At 48.5% G+C, this 25,727-nt stretch overlaps 1 protein-coding gene and 1 long non-coding RNA gene across 3 annotated transcripts; one reads left to right on the top strand and one right to left on the bottom strand.

Moving 5' to 3' along the window:
- Positions 1-807: 807 nt before the first annotated feature.
- Calb2 (calbindin 2) lies at positions 808-25,727 on the bottom strand. The gene is made up of 11 exons (XM_040737047.1): positions 25,552-25,727; positions 14,653-14,729; positions 12,039-12,128; positions 10,999-11,079; positions 7,608-7,664; positions 6,951-7,028; positions 6,374-6,429; positions 6,056-6,095; positions 5,756-5,809; positions 4,832-4,903; positions 808-1,513 (listed from the first exon to the last, which is right to left on the bottom strand). The coding sequence occupies exons 1-11, from the start codon at positions 25,643-25,645 to the stop codon at positions 1,397-1,399; spliced, it is 816 nt and encodes a 271-aa protein (XP_040592981.1). The 5' UTR covers positions 25,646-25,727; the 3' UTR covers positions 808-1,396.
- Positions 18,641-25,596, top strand: LOC121136507. 2 transcript variants are annotated; one of them, XR_005873556.1, is made up of 3 exons: positions 18,641-19,230; positions 22,183-22,249; positions 25,509-25,596. It is a non-coding gene; the product is annotated as an uncharacterized LOC121136507 (long non-coding RNA). The 2 variants fall into 2 exon arrangements; XR_005873555.1 differs by having other exon boundaries at positions 18,641-19,304.

Raw genomic sequence — 25,727 nt, 5'->3', positions numbered from 1 at the left:
CATGGCTAATGATTGACATGGGAAGGCCCAGATGATTTGGGCCATGTCACCTCTGGGCAGGTGGTCCTGGGCTATATAAAAAGAAAGCTAAGCAAGCCATGATGAGCAAGTCAGTGAGCAGAGTTCCTCTCTGCTTCAGTTCCTGCCTCCAGGTTTCCCCCTCCAGTTCCTGCCCTGGCTTCTCTCGATTATTGACCGCAACATATAATCCAAATAAATCTTTTCCTCCCCAAGTTGTTTTTAACCATGGTGTTTATCACAGCCATAGGAGAGCAAACTAGGCCAGTAAATGAGAACCATAGTGCTTTGAGGTCTTCTTTCAAACAATTTTCCCTGTGTGTGTTCACCAAGTGCAGGTGTGTGTGTGTGTGTGTGTGTGTGTGTGTGTGTTCATGGAGCTGGAGGACAACCTCAGGTGTCATCCTAAGAAATGCCACCCATTTCCTTTTAGACAGGGTCTCTGATTGGTCTAGAATGGTCTGTCAGAACCCCACAGGGATCCTTGTGTCTCTGTCTCCCTTGTGTTGGGGTTGTGAGGATGGGTTCTAGGGTTGGATACAAGTTCCTGTGCTTGCAAGGCAAGAGGTCTGCCCACTGAGCTATCTTCTCCACAGCCTCCTTTCTGTTCTGAGGTTAGCTTCAAACTCACTCTGTATCCAAGGATGCCTTTGAGCTTCTGATCTTGCCAGCATGTGCCACCACCCCCAGCTGAGTCTTGGGGGATCCTAATCCCCAGTCAGGTAGTCTCAGTGCCCTCCCCATCTCTATGACCCTTTGTCCCAGAGAAATGTTGCCCATGACAAGAAGTGGGTGAGTGTCCTCGGCAGAACATTTCCACTTTATTCTCTGTAAACTCTTCTTTGGTAAACAAGAAGACAGGAAACCCAAAGAAACACACAAGTCAAGAACGCAAGAGGGCAGGCACCCTCCACCACAGGGACTCTGAGAAGACAGCTACATCATTAGCAAGCTGGTGGGCAGAACCTGGAGACTCGGGGTTGAGGGTGGCCTGGGTTGAAAGGCAGGGAGCAGCAGGAGGAAAGGGTCCACTCTGTGGGACTCGGAAGCCTAAATCATACAGCGAAGGAGCTCATGCATCACAGCGAAGAGACTAGGGGAGCTCCGCCCGTGCCCCACCCACCACCCATGCGGCTGGTGACCCACTGCAAGCACAACTGTCCATGTGGCCAGGGTTGGGCTGGTGCAGCTCAGAGGAACCCAGCAGCCACCCAGTCTCCAGCTCTTCTTTCCAGTTTCCACAGGCTGGTGTGTGCAGGTTGCAGGGGTGGGGAGGGGAGCTCTTGCTTTCTAGGTCTGGGAAGGAGTGTCAGAGAGACAGGATGGTGGGGGCAGGGTTGAGGGAGGTGCGGAAGCAGCCCCCGGTCCCTTCACCCCTTTACATGGGGGGCTCACTGCAGAGCACAATTTCCAGGTCCTTTCTGTAGAGCTTCCCTGCCTCGGCCAAGGACATGACACTCTTCCTGTAGGTGGTGAGCTGTTGGATGTTCATCTCCTAGGAGGGAGAAAGGTGAGAGCAGACTTAGTGCATGACCTCTTCCAAAGGAGTCCCTTTCCCCGGCCACACATACATTCACAAACACACTGTGTGAACCTAGAGGGACAAAAAGCCCGGACTTTGCAGTCAGCCCACCTGGGTTAAAGCCCTCTCCCTTTCACTTACTGGCTGTGTTGTTTGGATAAAGCAGTCTACCTTTCTGGGGCTCAGCAACCTTAGCTGTAAAATGGGAACACCAACAGTCCTTGTCTGGAGAAGGCATGGTGTGGCCACGTGGGGTAATGAATACACTTTGCACTTGTGCTGAGTGGTTCAGAGAAGAGGGCTCCAGGGATGACCGTTAAGGTCTCTGTGGGAGTCAAATGTACCCTCCACCTCCCTAGAACTCCGTTTACTCAAAGCAAGCATGGGTTTCTGCAGGTCATGGAGATGAGATCAGGAAGGGCCCCTGGTCCTGCCTCCAGGTCTCTCAGATCAGATGTCCCTTAGCTGCCTCCTTTTTAAACAAGGAGGGCTTGTATATCTTCTGTCTCCTCTAGCAACAAAACTCACAGCTTTCTTGTTCACTGACTCCCTGTGGTCTTTAGGAACCACTGAGGCAGAGAGTCCATAAGCACAAGCCCTTGGTCCATAGATATACACCGGAGGCCCTAAGTAAACAGGACCAACACCTGATAGTCCTTCTGTTAAATGGGCATCTTATTATAATTGCCTAGGATGCAAATGGCCTGCAGGCCTGGCATGCAGCAAGGTCACCATAGCAATGGGAAATCCTTTTCTTCTCTTCTGCTCTGCTTCTCCCTCCTCCTTCCCCCCACTCTGCTCCCGCTCTTAAGTGTTATTACTGTTTTACATGGTTGGGGTTCAAAGCCAGGGCTTTTCTAATGCTAGATAAATACTGTACCACCAAGCTTACATCCCCAGGTCCCCTTTCTTACTCTTTTTTTTGTGGTAAACATTGGCAGATACCTTAAAAATATACTTCTCCCTTTTGGGTTGGTAGTTCCTTATCTCAACTCTGCTGATGAGAAAACAGAAGGATAAAGGCTAAACTACTTACTTCAAGGTTGGATCACCTTGTCAACGTATCTCTAGTCCTTGGAGCCTCAAACTCATCTACTTACCTGCCCTGCCTGCGTTATATTTCATGTTTATGGGGCCCAGCTGTCAGTGCTTTTCTTTTACAGATCGGAGACAACCTCTCAGATCAGTGATTCCTAGGTTTATGCCACTGTCCCCACCCAAAGGCATTTCCCAAGCATCTCTAGATTGAGGAACATCTTCCCTAAAGTTATGAAGTTCCTAGAATGGTCATGTACACAGTGAGGAGGGGTATGTGCCTCAATTAGGAATCAAGAAAGGGATCCCCCACTTTGGGGAGTTATATCAACCCCAAAGTTGAAAGTTTTTTTCAGGGGGAAATGTGGCCTAATTTTTACGTCTTGGGGTTCTATTCAAAACTTGAGAAAGGTCTTAGGGTGCTACCACAGCCTTAGGAATGTTGCTAACTATTGGAGTTTCATTCCTCCAGTCTGTCCCTTCCTGAGCCTCAAGCACTAATCTGTTTGGAAACCTTATCACAGCCCATGCAGGCACCATTAAAATGAGGCTGCACCTGCTACGTGAGCTCACCAAAACTGGCCTTTTCCCATCCTGCTCAGGTGCGGGAATTTAGCCATGCAGCTCTTCCTCTTTGCTGATTCATGCCCTTAATGCCCAGGTGCCAGCTCTGGGGCCTGGCACACGCAGAAGGCTCTTACGGCGTAAACAGCTTTATTAACACCGTCTTCTTCAACCTTCGGGGTTGCTTCCAAATCCTAGCACCTGGCTCTTTGCTTCTGTGTGCACATCTGGGGTCGATCTGTACAGCTTTATGCTCTGTCCTTCATATTGACGAAGAAAGAGCCCAGCGAGTTGATGACCACCAAAAGCAGGTCACTCTGGGGTTTAATGCGGGTGTGCAGAGTTTAACCTCCAGTATCGGGCATGGCCTTATAAAGACTAATTATGCTTCACCAATGCAATTCAAGTCAAAGACAGTTTTCTTTCAGCTTTCTAATATCCATTGGAGCACATATGGCTACAGAAATGATTTTTTGTTGGGATACAGTATCAGGAAAAAGGGTTACTGAGTTCTAATACTGGCTCTGGTGAAGGCTTTCTTCTTTCCAGGAACCGTCTGAATCTTTATCACCTACATTAAAATGCAAATGTAGGATGAGATCAATGAAGGCTGATACTCAGGGTGAAGCCAGAAAAATACTTGCAAAGAGAGACAAATGGACCCAGAGGCTGCAGAGATATTTTTTTCTGAAACTGAGCATTAAATTTAGCTCTTATTTGGCAGCTGAGGCAGTTGGACGGCTCTAGAAGTTACAGAACGTTTGTCATCTAATTAAAGAAAGCAGTAGTCATTTTCTATGTGAAAGCCATCTTCTGGGAGGTGACGGAAGACAGCAGCAAAGGCTCCTGCCTTCTGGTGGGCATTCCACCGATCCCTCCCATCCAGAGTTCAGAGATGAGACCGGGAGGGTTCTGGAGGATTCATTCCCAAGAGGCAGTGCCAGGCACAAAACTGCTGGTTTTCTTGGCCTTTACTTTGAGAGAAACTCTTCAGTGATTCCCTTCTAGACTCTTCCCCAGCCCTAGCTTCTGCAGTTAATGAGTTTGGAACAGTCATCACCCCTGTAGGCTTCTGCCCTCCAAAATCTAAGTCTTTCATGATGGCCATGTGGCTGGCACCTCTACAGGATGGGCTATATCGGCATTGCCACTGCCCCACAGCATCGTCATCCGCAACAGCCAACACACAGACGCAACACGTGGGCATAGGTGGCAAGTGGGTAGACAAAATGGTTTACACATGGAAGGCAATTATCACTCAGCTCAAAAGGGAGAATTCTGAAGTGTATAACATGGATGAGCCTTGAGTTCTGCATGCTGAGTGAAATGAACCACAAAGGGATCATATAATTCCCCTTCTATTTGGTACCCATAGCAGTGAAATCTACAGATGCAGATTGCAGTACAGTGAGAGATGGAAGAGACAGGTTGCTATGGGTGTGGGGATTCAGCTTTTCAGGATGAGAGTTACGGGTGTGATGCTGCTTACACAGCGTGATGGCTATATTAGATCTATCCAATAGTCTTTAAAATGGTTACCTTGATGAACTTTATTATGTGTATTTTAAATCAATCAATCAACCCGAAAAAGACAGCCCAGTCCATAAATTGCCACTGAGTTACTACCACAGACCAGAGATGAGAGAATCCACTCTCAGCCTCTCCCATGCTGCCCTGGGCTCATTTCCTCACCTTCTTGTTCTTTTCATACAGATCCTTCAGGAGGGCATCCAGCTCATTCTCATCAATGTAGCCGCTTCCATCCTGAGGGGGGCAGCAGAGAGTTGTCAGTGCAGTGCAGCCCCCAATCACCCTGTCCACAGCTCTTTCCTCTACCTAATTTCAAAAGCTTTGCAGTGTGTGTGTGTGTGTGTGTGTGTGTGTGTGAGAGAGAGAGAGAGAGAGAGAGAGAGAGAGAGAGAGAGAGAGAGAGAGAGAGAGAGAGAGAGAGAGAGAGAGAGAGAATGTAGGGAGTGTCTAATCTTTCTAATCTTCCCATTTCTCTGTGCAAAGACAAGTGTTCAGACCATGTAAGGACAGGAAAGTGCACTTTCTGTCAACACCAGTCAATCATTCAATGCAAACTCTTGGTCTCCTTTTCTGAAAGTATTTATTTGCAGTTTGAGTACCCGGAAGATTAAAGTTAACTGAATTAGCTGTTAAATCAACCTCGAACCCTCTTGTTATGAAGGTGACCACCAGAGCCACAAGCTCAGGGGACAATGAAGCCTGAGGTGGGGCTAGGAGATGAAAGCCCCAGAAAACAACTGGCTGAGCTATGAGTGGTGGTACAAACACCCCAAACCTGTCATCCCAGCACTTAACAGGCTGTGACAGGAGAGTGAAGAATTTGAAGGTGTCTCAGGCTACATAGCAAGAACTTGCGTCAAAACAAAAAAGAAAAAAAGATGAAAAACCAAAGAAATAAAAAAAAAAACTGGCTCTACTGCCATACCATGACCACACTCTGAATTCTGAGTACAACCTTCTTCCTTTAACTGTTAAAAAACAAGCGAACAAACAAAACCCCCAAACCTGTTTTCTATTACATTTGTAAGAAATCAAATCTGTGGGTTCCTGTATGTTAGGAATCAATCCCATACTGTTCCTTCTCACCTTGTCATAAAAAGTGAAGATGGCATTGAACTCTTCTGAGGTCAGCTTCATACCCTGGAAAGACCAGAGAATTAAAATCATGACTCTGTGTGTGTGTGTGTGTGTGTGCTTGTGTATGTGTGTGTGTGTGTGTCTGTGTCTGTGTATTGTCTCTGTGTGTGTGTGTGTGTGTGTGTGTGTGTGTGTCTGTGTATGTGTCTTTGTGTCTGTGTGTATTGGAGCAAAGGAGGCCAGAAGCCTGAAGTTCAGGGAGATGAAAGGAATGGAGGGAGACAAAAGAAAGCAAAGAGATGTTTGTACCTGAAATTTCAGCAGGAAGTTTTCTTGTACTGGCAAGAGTCTGGAAGAAAACATTAGAGCAGAGATTAGAGAATATGCCATGGGCAGCAACCCCTCAGATTGGGAGCAGGGTAGAGGGGCAGCATCTGTAGCCATGGCAACGATCACTGAGTGCTTTATAATCAGGAATTGGTTGGGATTTTTTAGAATAAATAAATAAAAGACATGGACGAAGTGTGGTATCAAGATTTCCAGTTCTAGAGGGTATTGTTTGGACTCAGATGGGGACAGAAGCACAGGACTGTTTAAAGTGACACCAGAGGTGAGGAAGGTACTTACCTGGACATCTCCGAGAGGCCTAGTTTTCCATCTCCATTCAAGTCAAACATCCGCAGCTGTTGGGAACAGAAAGAGGCGATTGGGTTATCTGTTTGACCTCCTCACATAAGGGCCTCCACCTGCCATCATTTCCCCTGGGGTCACTTGAAGCTGGGGATAGGCGAGGCCTAAGTCAGTCACTGGGAGAGACAGTGAGGATTCAGTACCAGCCATCTCTATCCTTCTGGGGGTGGTGAGACACAACAGCCATCACTGAAGGCCCACCCTCTTAAGGTTCATCTTCTCCTGGAGCTCTATCAGTTCCCGTGGAAACGGAGAACCCCTTACCCCAATATCACTGTGGTGTCCGTGAGGACAGCCAAAGATGTTTGCAGCTATGAACTAACACTTGCTATCATGAGCCACTGCACACAGGCCTGAAACATCAGCAAAGAAAGGACCCTGCACGCCAGAACCCTAGGGTCTGGGGGCCCATGCCCCACACCAGGAGAAGCGGCAATGCCAGCACTTACTATGGTTTATGTGCATCCTAGGGCCCACGCCCCACACCAGGAGAAGCGGCAATGCCAGCACTTACTATGGTTTGGGTGTACTCCTGGAGCTTAGGTTCATCATAGGGCCTGTTGGCCTTCTTCAGGAGGTCTGACAGAAACCCCTGGAATATCAAAGGCCTCTTTAGAGCCCGATTTGCTCACTCAGCCCTCACCCATTTGCTTACATATTCATTTACACAATCCAATCTTTTGAGCTCTACCAATACATAGCCTACACTTCTCTTCCCTAACCCCTTATCATTTGTGGTATGACCATAAAGTCCTCTTAGTGGCTCCTGGGTACATACAACTTTGACTGTAGAGTAGGTGGTAGAGACTGTCTTTGACTCCCTCTTCAGAACCGAGTACACAGGGCCCAGATGTGCCCAAGGATCACTGATTTCCCAGAGGAACTGGGGTGGATGTTTAGGTTAGAAGGCAATCATCTGTAATTTACTCAGGGGTACCTATACTGTACCCTAGGATGCAGAGGAGTGTGGTTTGGCTGAATGCCTGGTCCTGAAGCTCCCCAAAGCAGCCCAACATCTGTGCCAGGATCAAGTACTTCTGAGGAGCCCACAAACCCATGTTCCTTACCCAGCACCCCTTTCTCCCTGGTTCTTTAGACCCACCAAGCCTCTAGCCTCACTCTTCATTCTCCATGTCCTCCTCAATGCCATCCCTAAGGCCAACCATCATACCTTGAGCTCATTGGCTTCGATGTAGCCACTTCGGTCTGTGTCGTACTTCCGCCAAGCCTGCAATGGGAATGTCAACCTACTCATACAAACATATCAAATCCTGCCACCTCCCCTGTTCTCGGTAATGGAACATGTAGGGTCTTAGTGTTTAGATGTTAGAGTCTTCACTCTACCATGGGACATGGAGATGGAACAGCCAGTCCCTTCAATGTCACAGAGAAGGAAATGAAGGAGAGTCTCTCAGTTAAGGTTACACAGAAAAGGAAGAACAGTGCCTAGACAAGATCTCTTACTTTAATTTGTTGCAGGTTTAGGTCCTCTTTTGTATTTATTGTTTATTTTATGTGTTGGGTAAGTATAGTGTGCACATTATGGCATGCCTTTGGAAGTCAGGAGACAACTTGTAGAAGTTGTCTTCTCCTTTCAACATGTGGGCTCTGGCATTTGAACTCAGGTCATCAGACTTGGTAGCAATCACCCTTCCCCACAGGGCCATTCTGCTGGGCCCTGGGTCCTCTTTGGGTCATGCTATAAAGTAGGGTTGACTTTCGAAGTGCTCAGCAGGCAGCCTTGATCAGGCATGTAACAAGGGCCTGATGGATCTTAGGTCTGCTTTGAGTATGAGGTATTTTTACTGATGTGCAGTGAGGGATGAGGCAGGGGTATAAGGAAAACTCTGGAAGGAGCAGAAACAGGCTTGGTTACTGTTACTCCTCCATCCCTCCATCATGATGTATTTGATAGACATGCTCACTGGTGAAGCAGTCCTGGCGATGAATTGTTTATTTTAGACTACCCCCTCAAACACCCTTAGCTTTTTTACGACCCTCCCTCCCCCTCTCTCTGAAAACCACCTATCTTCCCCCCCTCACCACATGGAGTTCAAGGAGTATTGTCGCCAATCTCCAGAGTAAATGTGCCCCGGGCCTGCACCACTCACCGCTCTGGTCTGAGTTTCTTATTTGGTGAAGGTATTGGAACTCTGTGAAAACAGGGCTCAGCTTTCTGACCACAGCAAATGCATCCTTTACCTCCTTCATAGACAGTTTCAGCAGGGTGACATAAAAATCTGGCCACAATGGAGATGGGCTGTCTTCCAGCTCCAGTCAAGTCTTCAGGAACTACAGCCCAGCTGGCACCCTGATTGAGTTCACAAGACATTCTAGACTAGAGCCACCCGGGGGAAGCTGACTTAACCACAGACACTGTTAGATAGCAAGTCACTGTTGCTTTAAGGTGTTAAACGTGGGAGGGGGCATTTGTTACATAGAAACAGGTAACTTACCATGTCCTGAAAACATGTGGTCCCCTATACAAGTGCTCTGAACCATCAGGTAGGGGGTGAGAGAGGGCAGAGAGGGCACTGCCTGGGTCTGTAGTAAAGAGATCCACAGAACCCTGTTGCCCTAAGTCTTTGGTCTATTTTTTGTGTTTCATGGTTTTTTTTTTTTTTTTAGGTTTCTTTCAAATTTTGTTCCTTTGACTTTTCTGCCCATCATCTCTGGCTCCAAATCCACACCCAAATACCAGCCACACTGTGTTTCCTGGGAAGGGGGAAAAAGGTCAACTCTCTTCCTTCAATTTTCCCTTCAGTATGCTCTACTTCTCTACAGGTGTGTCTCGTGTCATCAAGAGTGTTAGAACTTATGAACAACTTAGGGTAGTGGTTCTCAACCTGTGGGTCTTGACCCCTTCGGGGATCACATGTCAGATATCCTGCATAAATCACATAAATACATTATGATTCATAACCATAACAAAATTACAGTCATGAAGTAGCAGTGAAATAATTGTATGGTTGGGATCACCATAACGTGAAGAACTGTGTTAAAGGGTCGAAGCATTAGGAAGGTTGAGACGCACTGAATTAGGGTCTTTCTTTTATATCAGAAAAAGGTATGATTTTTTTTCACTGCAAACTAGGACATTTGGTCTTGGTTTTTTTCAAGTTATGAAGCACAAGCAAACCCACATTCTAGACAGCTTGGGTAGCTGCCACCCAGTCCTCCACAGGGCAAAGTGTACAGATGCCATCCTAACTAACTTCAATCCTGTGGCAGGCCTGATCCCCCACCCACAAGCCTACCTATGCCAGCTCTGGGAGCTACACTCTCAACTTCCTTCCCAACAGTGTGTCTATTCACCAAGGTGTCCTTATTCTTATTTGTGAGAAGGAGTTAAAGAGACCTGGGCTTTGTAGAATCTCAAAAAAGTTCTGAGGTGTTCCTAAAATTAGATGTTAAGTGTTGTACTGTGCAGGATGCAGTCTACAGGGGAACGCAAAGGCTTCTGAGGGACCATTTCATGTTTGTAGATGCTAAGAGTAGAAAGAACAGTTAACCCCAGGAAGGGGTTGGTTATGGGGGGTGGGATCCCGGGAGGTGTGTGTGAGAGGGAGGCTGTACTGTCTGCAAATATTCATGGGTTTAGAAGGGTAAAGGCATGCAAGAGTACAGCATCATGTCAACCACATGCAGAGAAGCTACACACACACACACACACACACACAGAGAGAGAGAGAGAGAGACAGACAGACAGACAGACAGACAGACAGACAGAGAGACAGAGAGAGAGAGAGTTGCTTCTTTTCAAGCATCTCTGAGTCTTGAAAGCTACCTGCATCTCCAGTCCCAGACCAGAGATGGAACGGAGACCACGCCCCACATCTCTATAAAGAAAGGAAGGGTAGACACATTGACCACGCCCCACATCTCTATAAAGAAAGGAAGGGTAGACACATTGACCACGCCCCACATCTCTATAAAGAAAGGAAGGGTAGACACATTCCTTCGTCCATCCTTTGTTCATTTCTCCCCCTTTCCCCATCCCCCACTCCCTGCTTTTCCTTTTGGGTTGGGGATGGGACCTGGAGCCTTGCACATGCTGGGCAAGCACTCCACCACTGAACTACATCTTCAGCCCCATATCCATTTTCTATAGACAGAAAAATGCATCCTTGAAAACACCGCCTCTTGACACAGGCTCAGGATGTACCACTTTCCTTCAGCACAGGCAAAAGAACTGCGGATGAAAGTCAATTACTGGCTTATAGAATCTTGCCATCTCAGAGAAACTGGAGAAAATCCTTTAAAGCACCATAAAATTAAACCCATATCCGATGTTTGGGCAAACTGCACTAAGAAGAATGACTCTTGCAGCCTAAGAACAGGTTCTTTCCAACCTGAGCATCTTATTGAGGCATGAGTGTGGCAGGTCGTCTACAAAGACCCAGGTGACACCACTGCCACTACTGTCAGTACACAGACCACACCTCCAGTAGTAGAGCCCTGCGGGGTTTAGCTTCTCCCAGGTACTCTCTGTGGGTGTTAGGGCAGACCTCTGAATACAAGAGGAGGGTAGGTCTCCATACCAGAGCAGAGAGAAGGCTCACCTCCATAAACTCAGCGCTGGAGCCCACATGCTGCCTGAAGCACAAAAGGAAATTCTCTTCAGTCGGCAGGATCTGCGCCAGCTGGGAAACACAGAAAGCCACATCAGTATGATTGGGAGACAGAGGGTGGGACACGGGCACTCAGGGAACAGAGCAGGCTTTCCCACAGGAAGGATGGAAAATGGCCAGTCAACAGGCAGTATGGAAGTCACATTTTTTTCGCTATGTCATTTCCTTCTTTGAGAACAGTGACTTACAGGCCTGGGCCTCCAGGTGAAACACAATCAATGGCACAATCTAGAGAGTTCTATATGAGATAGGCCAAGGCAGAAGTGGCCTCCCAACTTCTCTCTCTGTCTCTGTCTCTGTCTCTCTGTGTCTGTCTGTCTGTCTGTCTGTCTCTCTCACTCTCTGCCCTTGGCAGTCATTCTCTCTTCATTTCTATTTGCTGCAGCACGCCACAACTCTGGAATCTCCGCCTCAGTCTTTGCATCTAGAGCACCTGGTCTATGGTAGCATTTGAACAAATGTATCCTGGAAGATCTAGACTCTAATTAATGTGCTACCACCATCATACTGACCTCATTTCCAATGGTCACAAACCAATGATCATAGTTGATGTTCATATTTATACGTCAGCCTGAGTATATATGTGTGTGCATGTGTGTATATGTAAGCATGTATAAATTATGTGGAATGTACATTATGAATGTAAATTATCTACATAAAATACATATTAAGTTTGAATTTTGAATGTCATTAGGTGGGGTGTGCATACTCCTGCTAACCAGTCTTCCCACTGTCTTAAGCTTTTTTTTTTTTTAATCACACATTTGCAATGTCTGTTGGATCCTTAGAGCATTTAGGGACCAGACCCTAGTGCAGTGTTGGTTGCTCCTTCCTTCCTTGGGTGATGCACAGAGAAAGCCCCACTAGTTGTGTTTGGCGGGCTCACTACTCAGGTGGGGATGTTCCAGGCTGAGCCCGAGCGTGGGGTAGGCACAGGGACTACAGCCCTCAGCCAGTTCAATGGCTCTCACCTCTGCCATCTCAATTTTCCCATCCGAGTTCTTGTCATACTTCTGCATGAACTCCTTCATCTTCTCTCCAAAGTTGTCACTCTTTGACATCTGTGGACAGAGGAAGGAGGCTGATATCGCTGCCATGTTATGATGTAGGGGAGAGACTCTGAGTGAAGCAGGGCAGGGGGTCATTCATGACCTGGACACATGGCTTAGGAAGCAGCGATGCCAGAGCTCAGGGTTAGGCTCTGCCTTCGAGCTCAGTCTCATGATTGTCAAAGGGAGACAGGACACAGGGTGTGTTCTGTACCACATGACTAGATGCACCCTTTGACCTTTGGTATGGGTCAGTCCACAGCTCCATACCGGGTTCAGACTTACTCCCACCACTCAGATGTGAGTTACAGCTCTTAGCATAACCAAGCTCAGCCCACTCTTCCACAGTAGGTTCCAGCCACTCCACCAATCCAAAACGAACCGCTCATTTTCCTCTTCAAAGACATGCTCGCAATTCGGCAGTGTTCCTATCTGATTTCATGCCAGAAGGACTGTGAGGACATCACCCAGCTGAGGAAAAATTTAAGTCCCCTGCTCAACAATTCTGAGTATAGAAAACTAGATTACTTATTAAGAGTTCCTTTAGCCCCTTCCCCCTCAACTTAAACACAGTGTTCTCCTGACAGTTGGAAACTTTCCCTGAGATGTCATCTGCACCAAGGAGCTCGTTCTAATCCTCAGTCAAGGTTGCAGCCCCAGCCCATGCACATCTGGTTTTCTACTTCAATCACATGGGGACTTCCATTGGGGTTTCATGCTCCTTGAAGTTGGCCCAATGGACAATTTTACACATTCTGAGAGCTTTCCTGGAGTCCTGTATCACCTTCAGCTTTGGAACCTGATCTCAATTTACTAATATTTGTCAGTCAGTATTTATTTATGTTTACAAATACACAAGGTTTGATGTCAAGTACTTAGCATGAATGTGGGCAACCTATCAGAGGTTTACCATGGTCCCCAGTGGGCAAGTCATCCCTGCATCTCACACATAAATAGAATCCAAGATGCAGTGATTTTCCTCAAGATCACACAGGTAAATGCAGCCAGGACTTGAAAGCCTAGCTCCAGCTCCCCAAATCTGAATTTTTTTCTACCACATAACATATGCTCTAAGAGCCAGTCCTGGACGACAGCAGTTGGGATTGCTATAGACCGACTCTTCAGTCACCCTCATGCCAGTTGAGGGAGAGGATAACTAACAAAAGGATGGTTAGATTTGAAACTCTCCATTAAACACGTTTTTCTGCATAGTCCTTGATCGCAGAGTCAGTTTTGAAGCTGTGGGTCCTGTAACCTGTGCTCACATCATCTCAGTAATAAGGGATGATGCAGGAACTGTTGACAAATACATCCATACAACACCTGCAATTCTCTTAAGTCCATGGCTTTGACAAGTTCCTTGTTGGGGTATTTGGCTGAGTATTGAGTCTGGAACTCATACAGAGTGAATTTCTCTTAAGAAAAGATCTCAGATTTACTAGTAAGTAGTGGAAGAGATAGCAGATGGAAAGCAAAAGGAGAGAGAGACAGACAGACAGAGAGAGAGAGAGAGAGAGACTCAGAGTTGTAGGAGAGAGTGGGTTCTATAAATCCCAGACTAGACACAGACACAAAAACCCAACTCCAGTCACTTTAGCTTTTTGATATTTCACATGGCTCTCCCAGGATGTTTTAGCAAACTCATCCTGGTTGGTACTGGAGGAAATAACATTCCTATATTAAGGACCAGGACATGATCTGGAGTCACTGTATACAGGTCGGAGTCCAGGATGCCTCTGTACCAAGGGTGGGCAGTATGGTCAGGGCTCACAGGAGGCTTCTGAGAAGCCCTCAGCTTTCCTCTAGGTCCTTCTGGGGAGCCAGCCTTTGTTGGTCTAGAACACTGGATTCTGCTCCCCATTTTTCACCAGGGAACATTTGATAATGTCTAGGACAATTTTTTAAAAACAGGGTTTCATTATGTAGGCCTGGCTGTCCTGGAACTCACAATGTAGACCATGGTGACCCCAGACTCACAGAGATCCACCTGCTTCTGCCTCCCAAGTGCTGTGATTAAAGGTTTGCACCATCACATCTAACTTAGGACACGTTTATCTCATGGGTGGATGCAAGGGTTTGGCTAAATACACTACAATATTAAGACACCTCTCACAACAAAAATTATTAACCCTTCAATGTCAACAGTGTTGAGACTGAGACATTTGTTTCGTTTAGACTGCAGGCATCTGGGGCTCTCTGAGAAAATTGTAAACTCTCGAGGACTCTGGGCTTTGTCCCCAAGAAAAGATACATACATGCATGCATGCATACACGCATACCTGTGTAGTTTGGGGGATTCATCAAGTCTTGGCTTTCATTATGGCTGTGCCTCTAAGATGCCCAAGGAGACTGAGATAAGATGCTCTTAGGGAAAAACTTAGATTTTCTTTATATCGTCACAAATGAAAGGATGTTAAGCGTCAAGACCAGAGAGACCCCAGGTCTTCTGACTGGATGCATCATGAGACAGACCATTCTCAAGCCTAGCTACCAAGACCACAGAAAACCCAAACGTGGGGGTGGAGTGAAGCCTTACCATGCCAGAGCCTTTCCTTGCCTTCTCCAGCTCTTGGAAGAAGTTTTCTAGCTCCTTACCTTCAATGTACCCATTGCCTGTAAAGACAGATGAAAGCAAACAAACGAGAATTAACCTTAGAGTCAGTTGAGTGGTAAGACTAAGCGAAGGAGGAAGACACCAACGCATGGAAAACTTTGCCCTGCTACTCTGCAAAGAGGAATCTTGGCCAGTCATGGTAAGTATGGATCCTTGTCCTCGGGGAACTTGCAGGTACATGTGAAAGATTAATAATATGCGTCCTTGGAATATTCAGCCAGTAGCTGCTAGGTGAACACACATCTGGTCGCCTGGCAGAGATGGCTGTTGTTCATAAGCAAGCACTGAGTGCTGGAGGTCCCCAGGAAATTTCATCTGCATCTGAATTTGCCGGTGGGTGGCAGACCTGGAACTGGGGTAAAAGTTGGGCTTCTGGGATTGAGAAGGTATATAGAGTTGGAGAGTGTTCTTCCAGCACCCACCTGGAACCATAGAGTGTGACCTTATTTGGAAATAAGATCTTTATAGCTGTCACTTGTTATGACAGGTGTCAAGGCATAGGGAAGACAGAGGTAGAGATTAGAGTGACATATTTCCAAGCTAAAGACTATTGTGGATTTGCTGTTGCCTGTAGAAACTGAGGCATGTAACAGAGTCTCTCCCCCAAAGGCACACACACACACACACACACACACACACACACACACACACACACACACACACACACCACACCTTGATTTAAAATTTCTAGCCTCAAGAAGCAGAAAGGCTCTCATTTCTGTTGTGTTAGGGTACCCAATCTGTGTCACTTTACTATGACAGTCCTGAGAAACAAATATAGAAAGAAACCATGGAAGAAAATGACTTAACCCATTTCGTCTGCAGACTGGGTTATTAAAATTAAATAGTTCTGCTTGTTGTTATTTGAGACAGTGTCTCACCATGCAGTTCATCTACTGTTTCTGCCTCCCAAGAAAATTTTGGAAATGGGGGAGAGAGAGAAAGAGAGAGAGAGAGAGAAAGAAAGAGAGAGAGAGAGCACATATGCACAAGTGTGTGTGTGGTTGTGTGTACCCATGTGTGCACGTATGAAAACAAAAGGTCAATGTTGTATGTCTTCCTCTCATGTTCCACCTTATTTTTTGAGACAATGACTCTCCCTGAACCTGGATCTGATTATGTTGACTTGATCAGCTAGACAGCATATTTAGAGATCTTCCTGTCTCTCCCTCTAAGTTCTGGAGTTAGGGATAAGCACAACCACATCTGGTTTGTTGTGAGCTTTGCTGTGAATGTTGGGGATCAAACTCAGGTCCTCTGTTTCTGCAGCCATCTCCCCAGCTGCTAAGTGGGAGTTTTGTGTGCAAGTCACAGTCTATTATGAGTGTGTCACAAGTGTCAGTACTGTTTGAGCCCAGTTATCAGCATCTGTGTACAGGATAGGAAAGGACCTAAGGAAGGAATGCAGTGATCAGAACCAGCTTTGAACGTCAAAGCCTGACTTGTCTCAAGATCCCATGAATAGTGACAAGTCGTATAGGTTCTTACAGCCGAGCCTGAGTGACCCAGGTACCAGTGCTGAGCTGTGTCTACAGCTAAGGTCACCAGTCTGCGTTAGCACTTACGGGAGGGAACTCAGACAGCGGTAAGGCAAGTTTCAGAATTTACTGCATATTGGAATCTCTTGAGGATCATTAAAAAGCTATGGATGTCTGGCTCTCACCATTAGACATTCTGATACCACTAGCTCGGGGTGTGAACCAAGATTGTGACTTCTTTTTTAAGGCTCCCCGGTGATTTCCCTGTACAGCAACGTCAGTCAGCCACTAAAGTCGAGTTCAAAATCTGATCAACAGCAGGAGAGCAAGGTCCCTCTAGAGATGTTCCAACTTGAATCATTAAGAATGTGTTCACGTTCTTCAAGGGCACATGGAATTGCAGACATACCAAAAGAACAACGAGGAAGCATTTACCTTTACTTCTGTGGGTGCCATGGCAGGGGGGAGAGGATCTTTCTAGCCTCTCTTTCTAGTGTCCCTGAGGTCTTAATTCCCAAATAAATAACCTTTGAGGCCATGCTTCCTGGAGAAAATACTTCAATAAATATTGTGCAGAGAGAATTGCATGAGATGAATTATGCATTTATTTTTGTCTGCAAAGGAAAAGGTGATTACTGGGTTCCTCTGGGATGAGGCAGTTGTCTTTTCTTCTAGGATGTTCTACAGAGTTCTTTGGAAGAGTTGGAAATCCACAAGAGGGTGGGGCTTGTTGACCAGCTGGGGCAAGGGGGGTGGACTGGAGCTTTCTAGGCAAAGGAGCAGAGGTGTTGGAGGTGATCCTCTGAGTTGGCCCCTAGTGACTTTTCTCTCCTGCTGGGACCTAACCATTATCCCACTGCTTAGGTGCAGCTTCCCCTTGATTAAGAGCACAAACGCTTAGGCTCCACACTCTTTCTTCTCCTGGGAGGTTTTACAGAGATAGGCAGCATGGTGGGAAGCTGAATTCAGCTCTGAGGCCATCTGCAGCTTCCAGAAGCCCAAGGCTAGGGTGGGAGGGATGGGGGACTTAGAGCTGATACTATGAGCATGGTTCATGATGTAGAGGTCACAGGGGCTGGGGCCAGGAGCCCAGGTCAGGTTCGTGGGTGAGAGTGTGTTTCTGGGAGTGTTAGAAGGTGGCTAATGGGAACTGGAACGAGAGGCAGCCACACGAAGAAAACCAGCCCTTATTCAGCTCTGCATAGCATCCCTTACCAAAAGCCCTCATCTGGGTCCTGCTTCACTCGGCCTGTGATGCTCCGTCACTTCTCCAGCCCCTCTACCTGCTGCATAGGGAGCTGGCCCTATGAGCATCACCCCCCCCAACCTCAGTTTCTTCAGCTATCAAATGAGAATAATGATAGGACTCTTCCCGTGGCTGCTGGAGAGATGCAGCTGAAGAACAATGAACTTGCCGCGCTGGACCACACAAGCCTCACAAACGCCAGTGCTGCAGGCCTGGCGCTGGCCCACGGCAGCACTTGGGAGGCTGAGACAGGGGGATCAGAAGTTGGGTCCTTGATGAGAAGGGTCAGTAACTTTGCCAATATAAGCCTGAGATACATGGTGAGTTATTGGCTAGTTGAATCTGTGTACCGAGACCCTATCTTGGAAAAACAAAAGCAACAACAAAAACAGCAAAAGAAAACAAAATGTGTCATCATCACCACCATGGTTCTTGCCCCCGCTCCACATTAGGAGCGCTTTGGTTTCGGACTAGCAGTTGAGCATATAATGGAATAGAGGTGATTCTCCCAAGGACCTTTGGGCAGCATGGACAAGAATGAACTGCCTGAGCAGTTCCAGGCAATCCGAAGGAGGAGAGAGAGGGAAGAGTAAACTCAGAGGCAGGGAGAGGGGGGCCAGGAGCGTAGATGGCGGCTTTACACAAAGAAGCCCCCTTCCTGGATTCAGAGAGCAGCAAGGGGGTTCCCACACACCTGCTGGGGCATGATAAGAACCTCCCTGTATGCTTGAGCAAAAGGGAGAAAATTTAGCTCCATGCAAAGAGCCTTTATACTTCAAACTGAACAACAGCTCCAAGCTGCAGACATGGGCCTGTTCCTGAAAAACACAAGTACGGTTCGCAGAGGTGTGACCAGCCCTGGAAACGCTTGACAAGTCATTGGAAGTGGAGTGAGAAGTGGGGAGTGGACACACAGGTGGGGTCCAGAAGAAGGGTTTCCACCACTGGAGGGGCAGACCTCCCCTCTAAGGTCACCCCAACCATCACTTAGTAAGCCCTTTTGGGGAACGCTGGGGTGCAGGAGCAGTTGGTCAACATCCTTCTAGGAAGATTTAAACACTGGTCGAGAAACTTGCTTTTTTTTCTGTGACCTTGTTACTGTTGGGAGTGGGGGCAAGCAAATCTCATGTGGATGGGCATTGATAAAGATGTGGTTACCATAGTAACCATCATTACTAACTTCCTTCCAACCGTGAACACAAGGGAGAGGGGGCTGTGAGGGAGCTGGGGACTTTGCATCCTTCCTGAGACTGTTTTTTTCTGTTTCCATATTTCACTGCTGTGTACCCCAAAGCTAAGGACAGGCAACATCTCGTTATCATTAATCTGGCCACAGGGGATTGGAAATTCTTGACTGAAGGATGCTGTACCCCAGAAAGGTTTATTTGTTCCTCCCTGAGGTTTGTGTGTACAGATTTTTCTGATGTGATCTGGCAAGAGGTACCCACGGAGGAGGAGGGACTGTAACACCGCTTTCACGACTGTCCTTTGCTCTAGAACAAGTCAATTCCTCTGTGCCTCGGTTTCTCTCTCAAGTGGCGAAACTGCTCAAACCCTTTCTACTTTATGGGTTCATCATGAGAGCCATACACAGTAATGTTTGGAAACATCCTGGGAGATGCAACATCTCGTATAAACGGAAGGCATCATGCTTCATCGCCTCGCCTCCTCAGCTCTAGGGGTTTCTGACAACCGTTGCCCTCTTTAGGGTGCTGGTCCTCAACTGGAACCTTGGGAAGCTTCGACAACGACGCTGTTGCCTGCACTCTACACCAGGTTTTCTGATTTAATTGAAGGGGTGCGGTTGGCTTCCAAGCTCCCAAGGCTGGCAGTAAATCTCAGACATGGAGGTGTATAACCATTACCTGGGGATCTTGTTAAAGTGAAAAGTTTAGTTTGGTAACTTTAGAGTAGCACGGAAGGGCTGACTGCGCCTGCGTGGAGTGCGGACTGGCGGTAACCCGGGAGCTGGTTAGAAATGGAGCTGGTTAGAAATGCGGTAGAGTGTTACAAAGCATGTGTGAGACATTAGGGTTGATTCCTGAGCCCCACCCCCCCAAAGGGGCAGAATCACAGCCCCCTCCCTCCACTTTCTGAATCTCTCACTGGGTGTGGTGTCCACGGATCTGTTTTAAGCCTCGGGTGTTCTCTGATTTCGTGTAGTTAAGTGTGCCCAGGAGGCTTGTCAGTCAGTCCGCGTAGCAGGCACTGGCCACTTCCAAAGGTTCTACTTCCTGCCTTGCTTTCTTAGGCTGCTGCCAGGCAAACGGACAGGTGTCACTAATCCCACCTTGAGAAAGAGAACTTGGTGTTGGGGGTTTCTATCACACAGCTAACAGAGGTCACAATCCTTTTGCTCATCCCAGGGATAAGGTCTGTCCAAGCTGTACTTGCCTGGATTTCTCTATCCATCACCCGTACTTCCCACACCTCTCCCAGTGGCTCCTGGGGGCGGGGAGACCCTAGCCGGATCTGCAGCTCATGGAAGAATGTCTGGGTATCCCCATTTTAATCTGCTCTTGGGCCGGGCTACTTTGGAATGGGGCACAGGAGCTAGGATGGGTCCCCCGAACCTGTGGACAGCTGGCAGCCTGACGCTGGGCTGAGTCCCAGGCATGCGGAGGCCAGAAGGAAGGGGCAGATTGAGCGAGAGGTAAGACTGCGGAGAGCCAAAGAGGAGGGAAGCAGGCCAGAGCCTGAGGCTCCAGATGGGGCTGGCTGGGCACAGGAGGGCATCTGATGCAATCGCCAGGAGGGATGCCCGCCGGCCAAGCCCTGCAGAGGCGCTGTTCTTGAAGAGTCTAGTGCCTGCTCTATTAATTCTGGTTCTGTGGGAATTGGGGAAGATTTCCCTGAGGGGTCTCCTGAGCCTCAGCAACCTCCCCAAGGACCTTGCTAGTAAAGGCGCCTGTGCCTGGAGTGCGAATAAGCAAGATGAAGCAAGGGAGGGGCATAGAGCACCTGGGTTGGTGGCTGCCTGGCCAAGCCTGCTGAAGTATCTTGTCAGTACAAACACATCTCCTCAGCCAAGCTCCTTGCCTGCCTCCCCGGGGAGCCCCAGCTCTTCACAGACCCAGCCTCCCTACTCCTGGCTGGTGCAATCACAGTCCAAGAGACAAGGTGATGGCTGCCCAGAGGATATGTGCATATACTCCATACCAAAGGGAACCGTTAGTGAATCAATTAGAGTGATTGGGAAAGGGACTAGGGGACCAGGCATAGGAGCTGCCCCAAGTGAGGCAAGAGGCTTTCCCGACCAGCCAGAATGTCTACAAGGATCCGCCACAGGGTTAGAAGAAAGACATCTTCATCCCCGGACCTAAACCCCACTGACTGCAGTGAACTGACCCAGCGTGTGTGTGTGTGTGTGTGTGTGTGTGTGTGTGTGTGTGTGTGTGTGTGTCTGAGGTCAGGGGGCAACCTTGACTACCATTCCTCAGGTGCCATCCATCTTTTTGTTGTTGTTGTCTGTTTTGTTCTTGCTGAGCTGAAGCTGGCTGGGAGCCCCCAGGTCCCACCTTTCTATCCCCACCTTGGGATTACAAGCGTGCACCACCATTTTTAAATGTGGCTTCTCAGGTCTCCGTGCTTGAAAAGCCAGCACTTTATCCTGAAGTCATCTCCACAGCCCCTCTCCCCTGTGGCTTCTATGAGTCTATTAGGAGCTTATGAATAGCAGTTCTGTTGAATTGTAGACACAGTAGTCATTGCTTAATGTCTACTGTGCATCTCGTACCGTTGTCTTCGCAAGTCTTCCCATTTAAAGTCCCCTGAGCTGTCAGTGTGTGTGTGTGTGTGTGTGTGTGTGTTGGTGGGGATGGAATCCTACATTCCCAGCTTCTCTCTTTCCTATCCCAGCATTGTTTCTCAGGCCTCTCCAGCCTCTAGCAGGTGATGCTGTTCGAATCCCCCCACACACACACACACTAGGCTCAGACCTGGCAGTGTGTGGGGCTCTGGGAGGGCCTGCTTGGGCACTGGTTCTGGTCCTCGGTGGTGCATAGGTTTGCAGGACACTGCTGTTAGAAACACTGGGTTTAGGAGAGAGCAAAGAGCCCGGCAGAGTCTTCCTCAGTACTGTATGGTTCTTTTTATTATCAGCTTTCAAAGTCCTCAGTGTAGGGGACCTCTGAGTCCCACACAGACAAGGAACAAGACTCAGGTGCTTGGGAAAGGCTTTGAGAAGCTAGCTCACCAAGGCCATTTGAAAGTGGACAAGGCCCAGAAGACTCTGAGGAGGTCTCCAGACCTGTAGCTAGGTGAACATTCTTTGGGGATAGAAAATGTCCATAAGATTATTTCCTTCTTACATAGTAAAAACCAGCTGACCTTGTGCTTCGCTATAGTCTTAAAAGTAGCACATTTGGGGGCACTTCCCCACGTCTTCACAGACTCAACGCCACTCTGATGACTGTAGGGCTGAATATAATCTACAGTAGGGCTGAATATAATCCACTCTGGAGGTTTAGTTTCAAATAACTCCTTTAATAGGCTCTATAGTTTATATACCTTTCTACAAATGTACTATATTATGTAGGTTACATAGATCCTATTTTATATATAGGATATGATATGTAACCTATGTATTATATAGGATAGAGGCTTGGACCGAGTGATGCCTCTCTTGGTCCATGGATGTCACTTGCTCCTGGGAGTGTGCTCCTCTTTCTCTTTTGCATTCTAATTGATTCTAGAAACTGGCAAGAACCCTTCTATTTCTTCCCACAGCTTGGCTCCTCACAGGTTACCAGTGGACTAGAAGCCTGGTAGCATCCGTCAGAACTACACAGAGAGGGTATGTGCACTCTGACTTGGGCGTCCAACTCTCAGCCACCTGGTTCTCCCTCCCTCTCTCTCTCTCTCTCTCCCTCTCTCTCCCTCCCTCTCTGTCTCTCTCCTCCTCTGTCTCTGTCTCCCTCCCTCCCTCTCTCTCTCTCCCCCTCTCTCTCTGTCTCTCTGTCTCTCTCCCTCTCTCTGTCTCTCTGTCTCTCTCTCTCCCTCTCTCTCTGTCTCCCTCTCTCTGTCTCTCTCCTCCTCTGTCTCTGTCTCCCTCCCTCTCTTTCCTCTCTCCCCCCTCCTCTCTTTCTGCCTTTCCCTCCTCCCTCTCCCTCTTTCTTTCTCTCCTTCCCCTTCTGTCTCTTTCTCTCTCTCCCTCCCCTCTCTCTCCTTTCTTACTGAGTTGCTGGTAATTGAACCTAGAGCCTGGTGCATGCTAGACAAACATTTAGATAAACACTGCACCTCTGAACTTCATTCCTCATCTCTTTTTACTTTTTATTTTAAGACAGAGTCTCACCAAATTGCCCAGACTGGTCTGCAACTCATTCTATAACCCAGACAGTCTATGACTCTGCAGTCTTCATCTTGAGCAGCTGGGTATAGGCTCGTGCTACCAGGTCTCATGGCCACGTGGATCTTATAGAGTCAAACAATTGCTGACAAAGTGTCCAGGAAGCAACTGAGTGAAGATTTTAGACATTGTGTCTCTCAGAGTGTGGAGGTGATGTAGAAGAGCCCCCAGCCTGAAAAGGCATGGGGTAACTTGGCTGCCACCTCACTGATGCCTGATACTGATGCATTAGAGGGACTGATGGCTCCCAGTGCCTACCCTTGGTGGCCAAGGAGGGCCAGTTGTGGTTGTAAAGGAGACTAGAAGAACTCTCTAGCCCTTTCCTGCCCAGGCTCCCACTCCTCAAACGTCTGCTCTCCCAGTCCCCACTGCTAGTGACCTTTTTGAAAACATTTTTTTTTGGATGAAGGAACTAGATAGCACTCCTTTCTGACTCTAAAGAGGTTGGGTAAGGGTCACCACTCCCAGACCCAGCCCTCACCCCCTGCTCTCACTGGACCAAGGTCTTGTGGTAGGGAGGTGGTTCCTCTCCCTGGTGCCTGTCATTAACTGGGCTCCAGTGAGCTCACTCCAGGGACCCTGTGAGCTGTGGAGAGTCTCCCAGGGATCTTTAAGGAACTGAGTAGCAAACCTCTTGCAATGGATCCGTAAGTTACAAACAGAAGCCAGGGCAGCTAAGGGAGAGAAAGGGTCAAACAGGGCCAGGGCAGCTCAGGTGATGAGCTGTTGGGCTCACCTGCAGCCTTGGGGTCCTCAAGAGGCCAAGGAGAAGGTCAATCGCAGAGGTACAGAGAAAGGTAGTCCCAAACTTACTTCTAGATTCCTCAGTGGGAGTTCAGGGTGTCCACATATGCACTTTGTGGGTCACATAGCTTTTATTTCTGGTCCCACTTGGGACTTGCTTGAGGAGGTGTGTGGGTGAATCTGTGATAAAAAGGATTACCTGCCACCCCCAAAACTGGCCTGAGGATCTCTCGTGGGATACTACTACCTTGTAGAAAAACCCCTCTTCCTACCCTGGGGGGAGTCCCCTTGAATGGGGACATAGGTCCCAGCTGGAAGCCAGCATCGCCAACCAAGTCCCCCGTGTCAGCTTCCTCATCTACACCAGGGGAGTCCACCCAGAAGCATCCCAGAGCGAGACTCAAAAGGGCGGAACTGTTTTTAAAATGCACAGTGTCTCAGCACAGACCTTATCATAAGGTTTTCATGATGATTGAGAGGGTTACTCGCTGTCCCCAGAGAAAAGTAGACTCGGGGTCGGCTGTTTATAGCTGACTCATCTAGCAGGAGGCCAGTGGCATAACCTTGACAGCTTGGTAACTTTCCTTGACTCATGCAAGTCTCTGGTGCAGATACACTGGCCAAAGCATGCCCCAAGCAATGCAATGGGCTGCAATGCTGCTGGAGCCCTTCCCATCCTGGGTGACAGGAGCAGGGGAATGAAATGCATCCCCTCCTTGGCCCCATTTTTCAGATTGAGCAACTGAGCCACCACCCTGAGTAATTCTCAGGCAGATCACCGTCCTACCCCAGGTATCCTGATACATAGTCCTCAGCACCTCCAGCTTCCTCAGTTGCCTCCAGGGAAACAAAACCTCACCCATGGGCATCCTCTGATGCTAACCCTTTCCTTGCCACAGCACTGGGAGCAGAGGATCTCTGCACACCCATCTTCATACCTTGCCCAGGGGATTAGGAGAGGAGGGAGAGAATTCAGGGAGTTGCCAACTGCTAAGATAATTTCCAGCCCCCCCTCAGCCACCACCCTGCCAACAGGTCTGAGATGCTAGGGTGCTCACCCTAGCCAAGGCATTGGAGGGTGGATTGAAATGGCTCTTCTTCCTCCTTTTTTTTTTTGAGTGATAGAAGTCTCCAGTAATAGCAGAAGCTGGGAGTGGGGGCAGGGGGGAGACGGAGGGGGGGGCGGGGGGGGCCCGCTGGGGTGGTGGTATGCGTGCTCTTTGCAGACACTTGGAATCGCAGGTGTGGGAGCCGCCTCCAAAGCCATTCACCTGGACCTCACTTTTGGGGTTGGTCATTGCGAAGACCGAATAGAGCAAAGTGTTGGTCAGCGGGGTGTTTAAGAGAGTCACCCCCCCTCCACAGACAGTCACTCAGGGTACCCGAGTCTCTACCACCAGGCTTAACCTCAGGAGCCTCCCTACCACACCCTCTGCTCTGTAGTTGGGGACCCCGCATACTGGTGGGGTTGGGAAAAGGGGTCATGAAGTCCCGGTTTATTAAGAGCCCCAGATCCATTCTCTACTCCTGCTCCTAGCCAACCAGGACCCCAGCTTCAGGAGAGGCCCCTGAGTTTCTCTTTAGAATGTCCAGCTTTCTCTGTCTCCTGTACTGACGATGGGATAAGGAGCGATAGGGAGGACTGAGTGGGTTTTGGAGACCTGTGGCTATGGGGAGGGCGGCAGGGCGTTAGGCTGAAGGGAAAGGTGGGGAAGGAGACAGGGGAATCTTGGGGAGTCTTTTTTGCCCAGTTCTCCTCTGTGGAAAAGCTCTGACTTGCTCAGAACGTGGACCCTGGGCACCCTGCATTGGAAAAACTTACTGACAGTTGTCACCAAGGCAGTCGGGCGTTTCCCAAACTCAAGACCCCAGCAGGATCTGCCTCCAGGACAAACCTCGTGAGGGACAAAGCACACCTGCTCACATTGAGCCATGCCCCTAACCCCTTTGCCAACCTCAGGTCCCGGGGGTCAACGGACCCAGAAGTTGGGAGATTTACTGACCGTCTGCATCGAAGTGCTTCCAGATTTCCAGGAACTGGGATGCTGTCAGCTCCGCCAGGTGCAGGTAAGGGGGCTGCTGCTGCGGGCCAGCCATGGCGAGCCGCTCTTGGAGATCTTAAGCCTCTCAGCGTTGTCACTCGGTGCTGCTAGGCTCTGGTTCTCGCTCTGGGGCTGCG

The sequence above is a fragment of the Mesocricetus auratus genome, unplaced genomic scaffold (genome assembly GCF_017639785.1).
Source record: "Mesocricetus auratus isolate SY011 unplaced genomic scaffold, BCM_Maur_2.0 Super-Scaffold_6723, whole genome shotgun sequence".
NCBI lineage: Eukaryota > Metazoa > Chordata > Mammalia > Rodentia > Cricetidae > Mesocricetus > Mesocricetus auratus.
The sequence above is the reverse complement of the archived record's forward strand: the minus strand, read 5'-3'. Positions and strand labels throughout refer to the sequence as shown.